The sequence below is a fragment of the Crassostrea angulata genome, chromosome 7, assembly GCF_025612915.1.
Source record: "Crassostrea angulata isolate pt1a10 chromosome 7, ASM2561291v2, whole genome shotgun sequence".
In the NCBI taxonomy this organism is placed as follows: Eukaryota; Metazoa; Mollusca; class Bivalvia; order Ostreida; family Ostreidae; genus Magallana; species Magallana angulata.
In genome coordinates this window covers 4427492-4447098 of record NC_069117.1, presented here as the reverse complement: position 1 = coordinate 4447098, position 19607 = coordinate 4427492, and the positions used below count along the sequence as shown (strand labels likewise).

Here is a 19607-nt window from a genome sequence, read left to right as displayed (position 1 = left end):
GACAAAAAACGGTAAATCCGAACAAATATCGTTTTCGATTTTAAAGCTTATTATATCTGCTAAATTGATGACGCGTCTGAGTAGGGATCCACCTTAAATTGTCAATATAACTGGCTATAACAACACAATTTGAAAACATTTTAAGAGTGTTGTTATCAAGAATTTTATATCATTTGAAAAATTTACTCCAATTAGTTGGGCATATTCATGAATTCCTACTGTGAGGAATGTGTTCACAACACACAATGCCCCCAGGATAATCTAAGTATCAAAACAATCCATTGTTTTAAGAGGTGCTAAACACCCTGATCCCCGCCCTTCTCTTAACTGTGTTCCATTAGAATAGAGAACAGACATACATCCTTTAAAGCAGAAACGAATGCACTGTCCAGTCATGATCTCTGAAAGCTTAAATATTATTTCCAGTAATGTGTATTATAACCTATTTGAAAATAATTTTACTCTCTCTCTCTCTCTCTCTCTCTCTCTCTCTCTCTCTCTCTCTCTCTCTCTCGTAGTGTTGTATATATTAAATAGTTTTTACTGAAAGAAAATACAAGATTCATGTATTTTTTCTATTATTGCCTGAACACTCATATCTTAGATTTTCAAACCCGACAGGATGCAGTTAAAAGATAAAACCTTTGAAGCTTTGCTGATCATAAAGTGCAACATCAATCTTGTATAAATCATTAAATTTGAACCTGATAGTGAATATGAACCAGTAATTATTTTTATTAATACACGTAAGCGTGTTTTATATTTGAAATGTTTGCAAAAACTTTTTATTTAGCTTTAAGGTAGCTCGACACACCAATGCATTATTTGATGGATCGATGAAGAATTCTCTTTGAGAAATGATTATTCAAAAATGACACCTATATCGGCCTCTAATTATTTTATATGAATTGTTTTGTATTTTTTTTTATAGAAACAGGAAACATCGTTTTAGCTGCGAACAAGATATATTAGAGCTAAAAATTTGTTATCAATTATTGCACAATACAATTATCTATAAATACATATCAAAAACGGCCAGATAAACTTTGAAATATTTCTGTAAAAAAAATATTTATGAAAATGAAAAAAAAGGATTGTAGATATTTTTTAAATCTTAAAGTTAGAATGAATCAGAATTTTGCAAAAATTTCAGGTTGTTTAGCTGTAAAATGGTTTCGTCATTTACTAACTTTATAATTTATATCAATTACTTAGAAAAAAAACTGCAGTTTATTTGTAAAATTTCAATTTTAAAATAATTCTGATCGGGATCAGTTTTTTTCAATCGGGATCGGTTCAAATTTGATAAATAGCAATTTTTCCAAAATTTCGCATTTTCATTTCAATTTCTTTGTAAAATATCATTGTTTAGTAAATATTTTATGTGACTATATGTTATTTTTAAAATTTTATCCATAGATTAAAAAGATATTAAAGAATTACAATTTTGATTTTCAGAAATATTTTTTTAATTAAAAAATTAAACACTTGACCAAACGATCTTTGGCATGAATTTATTTATAATTATATTACACATTATTTGACAACAAGTTTTAAGCTCTAATATATTCTGTTTGTCTGCAAAACAGTTTTTCCTATTTCACTGAAAAAATACAAAAAAATTCGTATAAAATAACTGAAAGCCGATATTGATCTCTGTTTTGTGGAACCATGTTTCAAAAAAGATTCTCTATCGATCTATAAAATAAAATTTTGGTGTGTCGAGGAACCTTAAAATTACTTTAAATTTTTTAAAACTTTTTGTCGACTTTTCTCAAAGTAATGGTAATGGTAATGCATTACTTTACTCATGTAATGGTAATGTAATGCATTACTTCAAGAAATTTAAGTAATGGTAATTTAATGTCTAAATTCATGAAGTTATGGTAATGTAATGCATAACTTTACAATGTAATTCACCCCAAGCCTGGCACACATTGAGCAGTATTATTATGTTGTGATCTCTTTATGAACAGGGCGTATAAAAATGTAGACTCCTGCCTTCCCTATTCCAAGCCAGCTGTCAGCAGGACCCAAGCTACCAGGAAATGATTTCGGGGTTTGCCGTTATTGAGGGTTACTGTGTCGGTAAGCGATCAATGAATAGAATATACAATAGAGGAAATAACTAGTGCTCTGTTTAACAACTTTTATATAAATTTGATTATTTTCAGGTAATGAAAACTGCGACCCGTCTAAATGTTACCAAATCATTGGAATATACATATTTGGAGCTAGTCAGCCATCTCAGGGCACCAACAAATGGTATATTTAGAACCTACCAATGCTAAACAGCTGGTACTTTGATATGTATGAATGAATAATTTACGAAAACAAGTTTGATGGTAAAGTCCTAGCATCTTTTAATAGCATTAGTTTTTAATATTAACATTTTACTTTATTTAGACGATATTAATGCCCTTTGTTACATTTCACAGAAATTTATTATTAATTGAAAGTTTTGTTTGTTTTTAAATTCCAGCGCAAAATATGCTGATTTTAAGAAGTGTGGGGAAATCCAAACTCCTGCGTGTGAAGGGAACATTATGTTAAACATGTTAAACGAGACCTACGCCGCATTTACAATAGCATGCATGGAGGAAATGAATCCGGGTAACTCGTTCACACAGCAGGTGCTAATATCATTATTTAAATTTTCTTTAATTAAAAATAAACTTAAATTCATACATTTGTCTAATTAGCGTATTAATAATTAATCTGTAGGTGCCATGACCCCTGATTGTGATATCCAGGCCTTTGGAAAGTGTGTGGCTGAGTCAGGCATAGACCCAGGAACTCTGCAGAAAAAATACAACTGGTAATAAACTTCATGAACTTAGAACAAAAATATAACGGTACTTCTTTTTTTGGGGTGGGAGTAGTTTCGGTTCAGTCAGTTTGTAACACTTTGTTGTTTTACAGTGATATATTAAAAGCAACCTCAGCTTGCATCTCAAAATTCGAATCCAAATGTAAGGAACACTCTATGTACTCAGCCATGGCCTCGGAGATTAAACAACTTATAAAGGGTTGTGAAACAAGTATGTTGTTTAAGCTACTCAAAATATTATTTATCAACGACTTAAACAAACAAGATTTTGTTTAAATCTGATACAATGTTTATTGAAAATATTGTGTGAAGTTAAATAGCTAATGCATGAATCATGCTATAAACTGAATTCAATATCTAAATTAAAAATATTTAAGTAATATTATCCCAGTAATATTTATGGTAAGAAATAGTGATGCACATACTCTCTTTACGATTTTGTAGTCTGTAGAATTGACGGGTGTCTGGCTGGGTTAGAATTTCCTGTTGACAATTGCATGTGAGTATCAACAGTAAAACGGAGTCACTGTCTTGTGAGTTATTTATTTCTTCATGACAAATACGTTTCATTACAGTAGGATTGGTTACCTAGCCAAAAATATGAGTAAAAGAATGTTGACTTATTCATTTGAGTTACTGCTAGAAATTGGAATATACATAGTCATTTTTACTTGGTCCAAAAAATTCAGGTGATGACAAGACCTGAGTAAACGTCGGTCATTTTGCGAACTCATTTATGGACAACTACTGTATATGGCGTCACGGACCTGAGGACCAGTAAATGTTATAGTTCTGGTACCTTCTACCTTGTATTATATGTCTTCATTTAATTCTGTTAAGAAATACACATACTACACTGATTTATTGGTTATCTTATGTAGTTTGCAGTTCTTAAACGATAAAATCATGATTATATGATAAGAACTTTTTTACATGATAAAACTTTATCTATCAATGATCATGCATCATTGTTACGTGAGATTTTTATTATGCTCAAATCACGTTTATTAAATGTACATTGTTTATCTGTAAACTATACATTGTAAATCTGTACATTGTGAATAAATATATTTGGAAAACGTGAACTAATGACTTAAGAACGAAGAATTGTTTGATTTTGGAGTGTTGAACTTCGTAAATTTTTTTTTAATTTTTTTTAATTAAAATGCCACTGCGTCTTATATTTATTACCAGACAACTTAAAATCTATATTTCACAATAGAGATAGAAATGTTTTTGTTTACTTGATGTTTTGTTTATAAATCATTTATGATTACTTCTCTTCAACAGAAACATAAACAATTCTATAGCTTGTGTAGAAGCAAAGAAATATAAATGCCAAGAAGATTCCTCTTTGCAAGACACAGTCGATGGGCTCAACAAACTCTGTACTGAAATATCAGGAAAGCGAGGTTTGTTAGAAGTGGTACTGATTTTAATGACGGTTACTGCTTTACAATCCACTGAATCTTTTCTTGACTGCTCAGATAGTTTAATTTTGAAACAATACTGAATCTTTTTAAAGAGCAATCAGCTTACAAAACCTGCTTTGATGAGGCAAAAATTAATACAAATTGTCAGAAAATCTTGGAAACTCTACCAGAAAGTGACAGTACAGACAAAGTCTGCCAGTAAGTATTCGTATATTTTTATTGCGTTAGCTAGCTGTAGATTTTTAATAGGAGAAAACTTTGGTAGAATTTTTTTTTGTGAAATAAACATATCGACTAAGATATTAACTACTACTTTTGTCTGCTGGAGAAAATAAGTTAGATTTTTAAAAATATTTTTTTCGGATAAAATAAAGTTACTGATGCTTTAAATTTGTTTCATGTTTGCTTAGCCATTAGAAGGTCAATAATTTTATGCTGTAAATTTTAATGTATTCAACAACAAGAAATGTTATGTTAATCAGAAGTTTTAATAGTTGGGATATGAAAACACAAAACTATGACAAAGACTTATTTTTACAAAGTAAACATCCCACCGTAAGACAGAAGGTTAAAATGGATGTAATTTAGGAGATGTTGTTTAATTTTTCTGCTGTTTTAAACGGTAAAGTACTTCAAATAGTTTGATGAATCATTGATGGTGCCATCAATAATTGTACCATGTAAAATATCCATTGATTAATGGAAGTTTTTATGTCGCAGAAAAGTAACCGAGTATTCCATGTGCGCTAAGAGGTCTCTCTCAGGGTGTGACGGCGAGGTAGAGGACTTTGTTACAGACACGTCGAAGAAACTCATCAGCCTGAGAACCAGGCGGAAGAATGGCATCGAGTGTCCAACACCAACAAGTAAGTTTTTGTGTGCATTAAACGTGGTACTAAAATTCATCGAAGGAAATGTAAAGATCTTTAGACCTAGAAACTATTTGGGATCAAAAAGTTTTTTTTTCAGGCATAAAACGGTTTATTTGAGCATTTAAAATGATTTACCAAAATTTGAATGTTGTAAATCAAGTTACAAGCGAGATAAAAGGTTTGAAGTCATTGTTATGTAAACAAAGCTCGTGTCTTATATTTGTTTACAAACAATGTAAAAATTTGGGAATAACCATTTCTTTGACAAAGCTCACAAATACTCTTGGCAAACAAGATAAACTGTTTTAACGTGTTCATGAATATTATTATAAACAAAGGAAAGCATCATTTGATTAAAACTAAAACCAATACAACACATCTGTACACAATAACGAGACTTGCGCTATGTTTATAAAACGAAGAATTTCAAATTCCATATCTTGCTTTTAACTCAGTATTTGATTTTCAAACTTTGACGAACTATTTAATAAACCATATTTGCCATTGTACACAATAAAAACATAAAAAAACCCATGATTTTATTTACTTCAAATTTTGTCTAGGTCTTAAAGGTAATGAATATTGATCAATTTTAGAAAATCAGTACTGCTAATACTTTTCAAAATTCTAAACGATTCCTTTCAAAAGATCTTTGATTATCTTGAAGATTTTTGTAATGAAGTTTTGCATTATGAATTAGAAGAAAAAGTATGTTTCATTTATCATTTAAAACGTTAGTGCCATGTTTTACGACTTTTTCTTTTCTGTGGTAGAACATGTTGAAATTTTAGGCAATAGAAGAAGATAACCCATTCTTGTTCAAACTCTTGTTTAAATAAACAGTGGTTACTGTTCTTTGATTGATTCGTGTCTTGTGGTAGTTGCAGTATTTAATACGGTGTTTTATTAGATTTTTTTTTTCATCACAGTGTTGTTTTTTAATTATTTATAAATATTTTGTTTTTTGTTTTACATTCTACAGGTAGCGGAAGAGCTTTCATTCCAACATCATGAATAGCTATTACAGGTGTTCTAGTATTCTTGACAATGAATGCTCTGTAAAGTTGGATATCAGATACCACCTGTTATTAGCTTTTTAATCTCTCAGGCATGTTCTTATCTACCTTCAATGGTTTTGTATCAAATCTCCGACAACCATTGGGAAGTAAATTACATTACCGAACATTCATGACAATGTATATCATATACATGTATAACATTTTGTCATAATACGTTATTTAGTAGATTAGGTATAAGTATTGATCAAAGATTGGCTCCTCTTGCAATAGTAAAGAAACATAGGAGGAAAACATGCAGTACTGTCATATAAAAGTCACCTGAGTGAATCCGATGTATTACTCGCTCATTAAACATGTTTTATTAAAATGATTTTGGGGTTACACTAATGAGATGAGGCATATTTGATATTTCAGTGTAATGCTAATTATGATTAGAAGCCCACATAAAACTGTATTTATAGCAATCTGTTTTAATGTTTTTGTACCATGTAGTGTAATTGAACACAACAATTAGTGAATCGATCTGACATAAGTATGAATGTCAGATGAATAAATTCAACTAATATGAACTAAACAACCCACTAAACTGTTGCCTTCTTTTTGTGATATATTTATCAGCTAGTGTTGGATTTCTGAACACATGTTAGCTGTTGATCTTGAATATTTCAATATTTACTAGTTTTGTACATGCCATTACGAATTGGTTGTTTAAAGTATCACATTTGTATTTGAAATAAAAACTCCCTAACCTTTCAGTTTGAATGAGCTGTGTTAAAATTAATGTTCTTTGATAAGGCTATCAAATTGCAGTGCTTACCATTTATTTCTTTTGGAGTTGTTATTCTATGCAATTTAAAACCTTATTTAAATAAAGCTGTATTCAGGAATCAGAAACGGTTAGATTGCGCTAGGTGAGGTTGATAAAGATGCGAATCAGTCACTAACAGCAATGATATCAAAACTTTAAGGCAGATGGTGTGCTCTTATCACGAAACCAGCGATCTGTGCAGTGGAAAATAGTTAGACAACACGTAAATACACAATGATTATTCTCATACAGGTAGTAACTTATTGTATGTTTCACAATGTGGATTACAGATCTCAATTTTCTGTAAGCTTTGGCAACAAAGAAAACAGTTTCTCTGAAATTATTCATGAAATACATAATTTATATAATATTTGCAATAAATTCCTGGTTCTGAAATACGATAACCAATTCAAGGCCTAATGTAATTGATTTTATCAATGTGAGCACACGAATGTTGCTGGTAAGAACACTTTTATTATTTTATTGCGAACAACTAGTATTGATACAGTCATTATGAACAAATTAATTTCATAACATTGTTATTGTGAAATGACACTTAAACCAAAGGAACGACAAAATAACACAGCTTAGTCGCACACCTTAGTAAATGTAAACTAACTATTTCCTTATTTAAGTTGAATACTCATACTGATAATAAGTGTGTATGTATAATAAGGTATTAGTGAAAAGCGGGGATGGTAAGGAAAGACGAATGCATATCTGACCAATACTAAATGAATGATCAGGAACAATAGCAGAAAAAACAGATTTAGAATTCCCTATTAGTTGACATGCTACTGAAAAGGATGACAAGGAAATGAAAAAAAAAAATCGATAGTTAATAAGGAAGAATTTTTATATGGACGGCCTTTAGTTTGTGTTCATTTTTTCTTTGCATTTTTTTAAACATGAAAAGTCAAGTACAAGTGCAATTTTCGTATAAAAAGATAAAATAAAATTGTGATATGCAGCTTGATTAAAGAAAAGTATGTTTATGATCTGATATTTATATACTTTTATATATTCTTATTTATAAACAAAAATATTCATATTTGTTATAAAAATCAATCAAGGTCATACTAGAATTGAAGTAAAACCTAGTTGCTTAAATGTAGATGTCATAAAGGATTGTGTAAGAAGTTAAAGTCAATTTTTTCATTAAAATGAAAATCTTTTAAGAACATCTCCTTTTTAGTTTCAATTAATACTTTAATTTTGATAATGTTGTTTGCATTAAAAGAAGGCAATCTATTCAGAAATCATTATGTTACCGAAGCGTTACCGAAATATTTGCGCTTAGAACGGCCGTCGAGAAGGTTAAATTCTCGTGAAGGACAATCATAAAAGGTTGGTACTGGTCCACACAAACTCTGTACACATTATCTAGGACTTGTGAAGCAAATATTAATCAATTATGATTATGTAAGTCACTTATCCATTCAAAATAAATATTTTAAACTAAATAAGCACATGTTATATTTTAATCACACCAATCTACCTTTTACTTGATTGTGTAAATAAAATCACAATAGAATACAAGTAGCATGTGATTGTACAAGTACACATTCGATTGACTCAAATAACACATGGTCGCCATCTCTTTTTGAGACAAAAAACATAGACCAATACCTCAGCTCTTCACAATATTCATTCATAACCTGCATCCAACGACAACTACCACATATAATAGCTAGCAGAAATTATATTTTTACTTCTTTCTAAATGTCCTTGCCTTACATTGTCGAAAACCATGACTTTTGACCAATACATTTCTCTTAACAATACAGATTTCGTCATTCAACAAACAAGCTCGGTTTGTCAATTGACTCCAACTTCTCAATCTTTCATGGTATATTTAGTAACAATTTCTAGTACATTTCCGGCGAGAAAAAGTAGGGGGGGGGCTAAACTCTCTATGGTGCTATGTGCCTAATGGTTACGTCTAACTTTGCAAAAAAAGTGGGGGGCTAAGCCCCCCATAGCCCCCCCCCCCCCCCGGTTCCGACGCCTATGAAACAATTCTTAAAATTCAAAAATCGGAAGAACAGGTTCGTTTTTTAAAAGAAGGCTTTGGCTTTAGAAAAGCTGAAATAGGTATTCAATTGGCTACACTTGATCAAAGCGACAAAGGGATATTTAAGTGTTACTGATACAGATCCATTACTACAGAGGGGGATTTTCAGGTTTGTACCTTGCCTATTTAGCTTTTTTTGAAGTATACAAAAACAAATTTGTTTCCTGGCTCTTTATGATAAAGTTCAGACTGCACCACAGTTTATTGTTATTTTTCTATTAATTCTTAAACTGGGCCATTTTACTTGTATAATACTAAACGAAAAGCAACCATGAAAATGAATTTACTTATCTCTTGAACATAGTTTGACTTTGAGATCAGTAATTTTATAATTATGTTTTATTTCTAGGTTAATGAGTATGTTAATTGGAAACTCACAATTTTTTTTCTCATTATCGATTAGAATCATATTTGGAACCTTAAAAAACACTGTTATTTTGTATTTATTTTGACAAAAAACGACGTTAAAATAGTCATAAATAATTAATTCAAAATAAGCGCCAAATGATATTACGGATGTCTCTAGTATTCTTGTTTTGTATGGAAAACAAATGATTGCACCACCATCCAATGAAACGGCATGTTACATGTTGCAATCGACAAACCGGAGGTGTTAAACAGGTTTGAGGTAAAAATTTGCATGAGGACAAAAGTATTCGTAAAGTCAATAGCAAGCTTTTTAAGGTGTGCAGGTAAGAAAAGATATGAAAGGTGCGTGATGGGGGTTTCCACTAATCATTACCTGTTTTTGTCGCAGTATCATTGCTATATTTTCAATCAATATATTTTAGACGTATACCAATGGTTGCTTATTTGTAGGGGGTTTGGTTTAAGTCACTGATGATCTAATTCCCAACAATATCTGGACCTTTTCTATTCTCTTTTGAGATGTAGGATGTTGGATGTAGGCTATGCCTGTCCACTTCTCAATAGAGAATAGACCTTTTCAAACTTGCATGACTGGTGCATATGTTGTTACATAATAAAAGTCATGTTATGGATAATGTGACCTGCATAAACTGGATGTGACAGGTTATTTTTAGCATTTGCACTCACATCTTTGAGACACACCTAATCGAACTGTGCATGGATAATGCATACTAGCGATTACAGTTTGGACTGCGTGATGCATTAAGTGTAAAGAGAACTAATTTCCAAGTATCTGTCCTCACCTATCCAAACAAAATATATACGGATGATGCATCTCACGTTGCATTGTAGATGAAGAATGTGACCTGTTACCAGTTAAAACTGAATGCTAATAGAGCTAGTTCTCTACCGAGTCCTACTTTATCCCTTCCTCGGAAAAAATGTGGCCTATACTTAAGTTTTAAAAAAGAGGCATTTTTATCATTCAATAATTGTTAGTAATAAATTTCATTTGAAGAAAATATGAATCTGAGGATGTACATTACAACTTAATAAACACATTTTTTACAAGAAAGCTCATATCCTTCCATTAATTAATCTATTACCGTTTGTTTATAAAGAGTTACCTGTAATTTTTATATAGTTGAAGCTTCCTGGTTAAAACTTTTTGTACATAAATTTATGCGGCTTCTTGTTATAGGTTCGCATAAAATTGTCCCATTAGGATTCATATCTATGTGATAGTTGGGCTATTATCCATGTGCTCGATTTCAGGTAATATGAGAGAGAGAGAGAAGGATAAAGAGAGATAGAGAGAGGTAGAGATAGAGAGAGGTAGAGAGAGAGACAGAGAGAGAGAGAGAGAGGTTTATTTAGAAGATTATTCCTAAAATGAAATGTCAAAGTATAAAAAGTTGTGTTGTAAAATACAAAAGGATTAACCACGGGCACCTGATTTTATTAATTTTTTTATGATTAAAATATATACCGTCTTCCAAATAATACATAAGGTACACATCGCCGCCATCTTGGTATTATTTAAAATTGTCTAATCACCCGGAATATTTGCTTGAAACTCGTCAGTAAAATTATTATGCGATCTTCTCCGTCTTCCAATCGGTGCTTCAACACCTACGCGTACAACCGATTAAACCAAAACGGTGCATTACAACTGTCTTAAAAAAAGCACCATTATATTGGCATCTACTGCCTTAGATATGCGCCGAAGGTCTACAGGTAGGACGGAAGTTGTCAACTTTATGTAAATGAGATTTCCTTGCACCGTGTGTCTGTCAGTATTTCAAAATACATGCATTTATAAACATGTTCCCTTAAAATTTGGTTAATGAGAGATTTATTTGACAGTATATATCATCCACTTTAATTGGTACAACTTATATGGTGATTGAATTCAAAATCGATGCCATTTCAATATTATTATTATTATAAATATTATGAAATTTATATAGCGCAAAATATAATAAAAATTACTCTAAGGCGCTTTACATAAAATAATGATGTACAATAACATTAAATGGTTAAAATAGACAATTTACAGGGATAGAACATGATTAAAATAGATTTAGTAGTGATAAGAGTTACATTACTTTAAAATGTAAAATCAGGAGTCCTGTAAACAGATATCAATAAAATGGATTACTGTGTCAATTATAAAAAAGCAGATTTGAACAGATGAGTCTTAAGTGATTTTTTAAAACCGCACAGATGTTGTTCGTGCCTTAGATCTGCCGGGAGACCGTTCCACAGTACAAACACTAACGTCAAAGCTTATCATCATATTGTTTTGAGCGGACACGAGGTTGGACTTGAATTTTCGGACTGCAATGTCCGCATAGGAACATATACTGGAACTCATACTGGATTCACAATTCCACTGGCAGCCAATGAAGAGACATAAGCACAGGGGTTATATGATCATGCTTCTTTGTCCTTGTTATAATCCTGGCCGCCGTATTTTGAATACTCTGCAGTCTTGACAGGGAACTGCAGATAAGTCAATATTACACGACGTATGAAGCAATAATGTCAACTTTCGTCCTACTTTAGCCTATCGTCGCATACCTAAGACAGTAGATGTCAATCAAGGGGTGATTTTAAATAAAGGACAGGTTTAATGCATCGTTTTGACTGAATTGGTTGTAAGCTTAGATGTTGAGGAATGATCAGAAGACGAAGATGATCGCAAAATGATTTTACTGATGAGTTTCAAGCAAAATTCTAGCTGAGATGAGTTTTAAATAAATACACCCAAGATGGGGGCGATATGTACCTTGTGTATTATTAGTTAGAGGATGTATATATTTATTATGAGAAAAATATATATAACATCAGGTGCCTGTGAAAATAACTTATTAGATATAAACATTGTTAAAATTTTGAAACGTTATGTTCTTATGTTTTCCGAATATAAGAAATTATTGTTCTTGATACCCTGTGTTTTTAAACATAATTATTAATGAGGTTAGTTTACCTGTACGGTTATTTGAAAAAAAGAGATGACTCAACATTTAATTCATCTAAAATTACCCTTTTTTATAACCATGACAAATATTTGAAACAATAACGGAATATATTTCCTAAGACACTTTTCATTTTAGTTATTATCAACTCAAATGTAGATTGCTAATCTAAGACAAACACTTGAAAGGATAAACTGAAATATATCAGTTATTACTGGTTGAATTATGTTTCTGTTTTTAATATTTTTATGGTTTAAGCACGGGTCTCTTTTAAACTCCGTATCCAGTACTGTTATTTATTTGTGTAGAAAATAAATCTCCATTGTTACTTCCGATATGACGTAATATTTAGAACACAGTCAACTATGTAAACAGGAATTAAAAACTTATCAAGAAGCCGGTTAAACATAACCAACATTCACAACCTCACAATTTCCTTCAACAAATTTAATTATTACAGTCCTGTTAACATGTTTTGCTTGTAAACAACCTTAAAGATTAAAGACTCATCAGACAAATTTTTTTTTTTGACAAGAGTAGGATACTAGATAAAACGAAAATTAATATGAACTATTGCATATAATGAACAGCACAAACAAATTTGTCATTTTCAAAGTATGTTAGTGATAAAAGAACTTACAAACTGGAATGGGTAGTTTTTGTGGATCATGAACTATAACCTATAGCTGTAATTAACATTTAATTTCAAAATCTTTTTTTTCAGTTTTTACATAATGTGACCCTCTTCAATTTTTTTCATGCATTCTAAATAATGCAATTATGGTTTAAATATTGTTTTTTTTTGTAAAAAAAAACATTATTTAAAACATAACTTAATATATTTTGTATCGGAACATGCTGATTTTTTTTCTGTAATATATTTTTTTGGTTATGTCAGAAGAGAAGAATCTTCGCACACCCAAAACAAAAAAAAATTATTCGAAGGTGAGTACAATGTCCAAACATCTCTATGAGTATTTTGTTTACAATTATTAATAAAATATCTTAATTATAAGCTAAAAAATTATAAACATTTCCTTGTATACAAAAATAGTAAATGCCAGTTATTACAAGTACCGTCATAAGCATATAAGATTAATATTTTAAATTATCCTGTGTTGATGTTTTTTGTGCTGTGTCTTCTAATAGTTTTTGTGCTATGTTTTTACAAGTGAAAGCAAGATGAAACATTTATGCGGCGTTCGACCTTCATATCCGACAATTATATCAGAGACGTTGCATTGTTAATAAATAAAAGAACACAAATCGCATCACAGGAACATGAACAATAAAGAACAGGTAACCAATTTCTTAATACTGAAATGTTCATTTTATCACTTTAAGCACTGACAAAGCATTTTGAGGCTCTTGTACATCCCAATATGAGATTGCCATGAATAAAAATAAAAATACAAAATGGGTCATTGTTCTGATTAAGGACTACACAAGTAAATACAATATTTGTGAATTTTGATTTTAGCCCACTGTTTTGATAAGATATTAATGTTTACAATAATAAATGTAAACTATGCTTGTCATTTGATTACCTCATATTACAATATGATTACCTCGAGCTAGAATTATTAATGTATAGAAGTTTCAGAATCAATAATTTATTGTAAGCACCAGTGCGTTGAGCAAGAATCACTTAGTGTAGGGACTATAAAAATAACGCTTTGACTTCTATTTATTACTGGACAAAAATTATATTCTATATAATGACTGTGATTTCATGTGATCATGTAATAAAATAACAACATAACAAAAATTAGTTGTTTCGTTTAATTACCTTAATATTATACATCCATTGTACTAAATCATTATTCACATAACATTTGAAGTCAGATTAAAATTGCTTCATGTTAAAGGTTCATTGTTGCTTCAAAATGTGGAAATAATACTTGTACTGTAGGTTTTTGGTTCATCATGAATTAAAAAAATACTTTTCAAAAAGTAAGCATAAACAAAATATTCCTAAAGTGAAATAAAGCGAATATTTCTCCCACCGTTCATTATTGTGTTTTCATCAAACAAATGCATGTTTAAATTACAAAAATGTTGTTGTTGTATAAATAACCTTACCATTCTTTTCAATAGAAATAAAGTTCAAATAAATCGAATTCCAAGGAAACAAAACAAAAGAATCCTATATCAGAGATGAATAGTATGATTGCTGTTTAATTTTATAAGATATTAAGAGTTTTAAGGTGATATCAAGTAAATATTCAGTGTATAGCTCACAAAATATTAAATGAAAATAGCTAATAGAAAGATGGTTCCAAAGCAAATAGACAAATGGAAAGTTCGTTATGAATACATTTGAGAAAACATTTTTGTCAATTTTTTTTCTATAAAACTATACAAAATTCTCTTATAATGAAAAGTCATACTTATTTACCTCATTCACAAAATAACACTCGTCCAAAACTCACCCGTGTCTACTGAACATGCAAGGAATACGATTTTTTTCAAGCTGCACAGAATTCTAGTACATAAAACATTTTTTCTAATAAAGGTAAATTAAAAAAGAAGGTATCTGGGAAGACAGTGATAATAAATGGATTTACCTCTATTCTATTTTATGTGTAACTTGCATATATATTTACATGTACTATTTTGATTTTCATCTAAGATAGCTCAAATTTAACATAATTGAATTTATTTTGCATTAAAAGATACATTATGATTACCTGTAATACCAGTATTTTCAACAGCATAATCTAACTGAGGATTTATACAGAAACGTAGCCACCAGGACATGCCATACTTTGCTGGCTTTGAAAGGAATTCTTTTGGTATATTTGAACCTTTATAGATTATTTGTAAATATTTCTGATATGTTAAGAACTTTGCAAATTGAAAATACCTGTATCTTATCTAAAGTTGGTAACATGTTAAAATTTCTCTCTAAAGGTTGCAGCGATCGTGCTAATATCGTCTACAAAAGAGATTTCAATAGCCAAACCATGTGACCTAGAAAAAGTGCTTGTTTCTTTTGGTGTGGACCAAACCTCACCCTGTAAATACGACGACATAAAGAAAAAGTCAACAAATCTCTGCACTTTAGGCATATTATTCTTAGTTCTAAATGGAATTATTTTCCTTCTGATATTGAATTTCTTGTGGATTCCTAAAAACAAGAAATTCGGTATATGCATCGCAGTAAGTATGCAGTGAATATGTATGGAAATATATATTTTGTGGTAAATATCAAGAAACACAAATGTAATGTGTTGGTTGCTGGATATATTTGTTTCACAGCTTGTAGTTGTGTATGCAATTGTGGCAGCTGTATATTCAGGCCTAGCGATAAAGTTCTACAAAGAAGTACTTGACTCCAAAGAAAGACAAACGGACACGGTTCGAATGATTTTTTTTACACCATTAGACTATGAATGTGCATATAAATGTGTATAGTAAACATGTTTTTCGTCACAAAATGAAGAACAATTATATAAATTTCCGATGGATGTTACCTTCTAAACATATCTTTATTTTAAAAGAAAAAAATCGAGATAACATCAATTTTTATACATTCATCGCACATGTTTTCACCATTTTTTTATCTAAAAATAAAAGTTTATCAAATTACCAATAAAGTTTTATTTTGTTTTTTTTATATAGAACTATTCCCATATAAAAACAACAATGATGACTCTACTCATGAAAAATTATACATCGGATAATGTTACCAGTGGCGATGCAATATCTGATAGTTGGAACAAGTTCTTCATCGAGGTAAAAAAAAAAACCCACCATAGCAATGCAGTGAAAACCTTGAAAAGTGGTATCTGTATATTTCACAATAAACTGATTTTAGTTCAACAGAAGCATGCTGTATTTTACACCCGTTAGACCAACTTAAGGTCTCTTTTTCAAGCCGTCCATCATTTTTATCAACCGTTTTGACTTAACCATGATGCTTTCTTCAACACTAGAAATACTATTAGCCTTGTTAGTCTCATTTTAAAGATATACCCAATGATTTAAATTTGAATGTTCCTTTTGTCTGAATTTTTTTTATGAAATTCCAGTATGATTGTTGTGCTATAAACCAAGTCACAGGAACGACCAACGACTTTGACAGCACTCCATGGTGTACAACATCAGGTTCCTGTCAGGCAACGGCTTCCCAGATCCCAAAGACCTGCTGCAATGGTGTCTCAGAGGACGATTATGAAAGCGCACCGACCACCTGTCATTCCTCTGTTAATCCTGGGACATTCAGATCTGTAAATAATAATAATGCATGGCTCTTTGGCAATTTCTAAAAATATAATATGCTATACCTTAATGACAAAAAATGCTGATAAATATAAATCACTTCGGGTTTGATAGGAACAGTAATGGATAATATACTTTGAATATCATAAAAGGACAATTTATTAGCTCTATATTTTGCAAACAATGTTCTTTTTAGCTCACCTGCGCTGAAAGCTCAGGCGAGCTTTTCTGATCATATTTTAATCACCGTCCGTCTGTCCGTCCGTAAATATATCTCATTTTTAACTTTTTTCCTTAAGCCACTTGCCCAAATTAAACCAAATTTGGCACAAAACATCCTTATTGAAAGGTGGTTATCGCTTGTTTTGATTTTCGTTTCCTTTTTCTCAATTATGCTTTTAACTTGAGGAGGTATCGCATGTATTTAATTATCAAATCAAAGAGACTTCGGTGAATCCGCAAAATTTGATGCATTAGCAACACATCAAAAGACGAAAGATGAATTCATTAAATTTGTTATTCGGTATGATCTCTGCGCATTGGTTGATTGATGCAATGTGTTTTGTTAAGATGTTTAGCATTTTCTCGAGTCTATTCAGTCTAATCAGACATGTTTGTTTTTGTGCATTTTCCTCTGTTTTTTATTGTTTACATTTTTTTTATTTACTAACACTATTTGAGTGTCAAACGAGTTATAAGCAAGATACACAGCTCAGCTAACAATTCTGTTTCTTCACAGAGCTGAGACCCCTTTTTTGTCGTTTACGTATTCAATGCAAAAAAAAATTTCACCCCACCCCTCTATAAAGTATTGAATCTTACAAAACAAAGTCATTATACTTAACTTTGCTAAATATCAATTCTTTTTCTTTTTTTAATTAAATAAAGTGTTTTAAGTCAAAAAAGTTACCTATTGTTGCCCAGGTGAGCGATTTGGCCCATGGGTTTGTTGTTTTCTTTTGTTATAACTGTATTACTGGACATCATTTAGAACTGTATGATCCCTATCAAGAAACTAAGCACTATTAACATTGGAGAGTGTCAGATAAGCCTAGTACTGACCACCTTACTGACTATTGGGACTTTGGGGGTAAGTTTGTATGTATCGAAGTAAGAGTTATGAGATACTGTGGCAATCAATAAATTGTTATTATTTTAAATAATTTAATTGATTACGATAAGAACTTATTTATTTGTATGTAAAAAGTTTCGTCTATTTACAGATAGCTGAATTTCTTCTTGAAGGGATTTTGATATCATATTTTTGCTGTTTGATTCGAAACAAAATATGGCCACCAAAAAAGGAGGAGACTGAAATGAATGAAAAAAGGAACTGACCTTTTAACTTGTGTTTGATTTGATGAAACATAATGTAATTTTTATTTTTAAAAATTTACCTCTAAGTTATATATTTTGAATACCCTAGATATTTCTACACGTTGAACGCTGTTTTTAACGTTTATTTATTAAGCCTATTAGAACTATTTTACAGTCTTTGTTTGTTTAATTTTGAAGAGTTACGGGAATTCTGGTCGCATATTTAGGAAAAAAGTAATATAGTCTTTTTGATTGACATCTGCCGAGTATGATTCCCTCTATTTCTTACGAAAACTTATTGTAATTCCTGAATTGCAACCTCAGAAAATTCACGAACTGCGCGAAATAGTTATAATAATGCCACACTCAAATTCCAAAAGGAGACGATCTGGCTTTTTCTTTTATTCAACATACTGATGTACATTAACAGTAATTTAGTTTATTTTACTTACTTTTGTTTTACTTAGCTTATCATTTAGTAAAAGGAAAGATGTAGATATACGCAATAGAATGCTTTTTTGGATGAATCATGCAGGTTACGAAGGTAGCGATCATTGCAAGGAAAATTTACATAACCCGCTAACGCGGCAATGAATTGGAAACTATTACAGAAACGCTAGTATGTAGACATTTCGTTTTTAATTGTTATCGTAGTCAGGAAGGCATTGTACATCATATTGGATTTAAACAAGTTCTGTAAAAAATTCTTAAGGGAGAATGTTTGAATACGATTTTGTTTTAAGAGATATTTTCCTTAAAAAATAAGAGTAACAGATTGCCCAAATCTTTTTTTTTTTTTTTTTTATAATTTTTGCTATAATGGGTCTGCTGAAAAATATTTTCACTCCTATGTGTTGATGTTTAACTCCATTCAAAGAACGTTTTAAAAAAGGTGTATGTAGTGGGTATATCTATCTCATATATAAAAATATTTTTTCGAATATAATAAACCTTCGATTTTTACATGACAAAAGCGCATCCTGAGTAAAACACTTACTCCATTGAGTAATAAAGATACAGTATACATCTATATTTTGAATAAAATGCATATAAGTACAATTAACACTATCGCAGTTTTATTATTTTTTTAAAATAAAGTTTGTGTTATTTGAAGACATGTCAGGATGATGGCACTTTCAGTTTTTTACAATGTAATTTGAATCATTGCAACGGATCTAGAGTATATGAGACAATTTCTGGGGAATCACATACGGACTGTAATACTTTGTAAATAACATTGACAGTCTTATTTTTATGATGGAATACTTATTTTTTATTGAAAACCAGTGTTTTCAGATCGTTGAGGTTTTGTATAATCCTCTATTTTTCGTGAAATCAAAACCTATATATACCAATGAAACACAGTGTACATTGTATGGAATTGTTGTTATTTATCATTCTTGTAAAAATAAAATCAGTTGTTTTTTTTGGCGATAAATGCTTTGACGGACTGTAACCGTTTAAACACTAAGTGCTTAATGTTTATTTGAAAAGTAATGTAATCTTCGGAAAATATCAAAAACAGGGTTTTAATTATTATATTGGAGATGGGCTAATAATTATTCATGGCTGTACCTGGAATTGTGTATTTACATATTTGTATTACGTAAAATATTTTCATGTTCATTTATTGAAAGTCTTATCATACAACCATTTGCATAAAGATATGTTTATTTTTAA

The 19607-nt window shown here is 30.6% G+C and overlaps 1 protein-coding gene and 1 pseudogene across 7 annotated transcripts in view; both read left to right on the top strand.

The window, feature by feature from the left end:
* LOC128192071 (uncharacterized) overlaps positions 1 to 19607 on the top strand; it is a 31544-nt gene extending 11937 nt beyond the window's left edge. For 3 of the 7 annotated variants that reach the window (XM_052864504.1, XM_052864501.1, XM_052864500.1), the window contains exons 2-10: positions 13285 to 13331; positions 13559 to 13685; positions 15089 to 15181; positions 15300 to 15548; positions 15648 to 15746; positions 16011 to 16124; positions 16421 to 16618; positions 17602 to 17700; positions 17834 to 19607. In XM_052864504.1, the coding sequence (XP_052720464.1) occupies positions 13668 to 13685; positions 15089 to 15181; positions 15300 to 15548; positions 15648 to 15746; positions 16011 to 16124; positions 16421 to 16618; positions 17602 to 17700; positions 17834 to 17947 (984 nt within the window). In that variant the 5' untranslated portion in view covers positions 13285 to 13331; positions 13559 to 13667 and the 3' untranslated portion in view covers positions 17948 to 19607. Of the gene's footprint in view, positions 1 to 9631; positions 9729 to 9769; positions 10069 to 10529; positions 10681 to 13284; positions 13332 to 13558; positions 13686 to 15088; positions 15182 to 15299; positions 15549 to 15647; positions 15747 to 16010; positions 16125 to 16420; positions 16619 to 17601; positions 17701 to 17833 lie in introns of those variants that run through there. The other 4 variants (XM_052864502.1, XM_052864505.1, XM_052864506.1 and 1 more) reach the window with 4 other exon arrangements.
* LOC128192075 (uncharacterized) lies at positions 1718 to 6909 on the top strand (annotated as a pseudogene).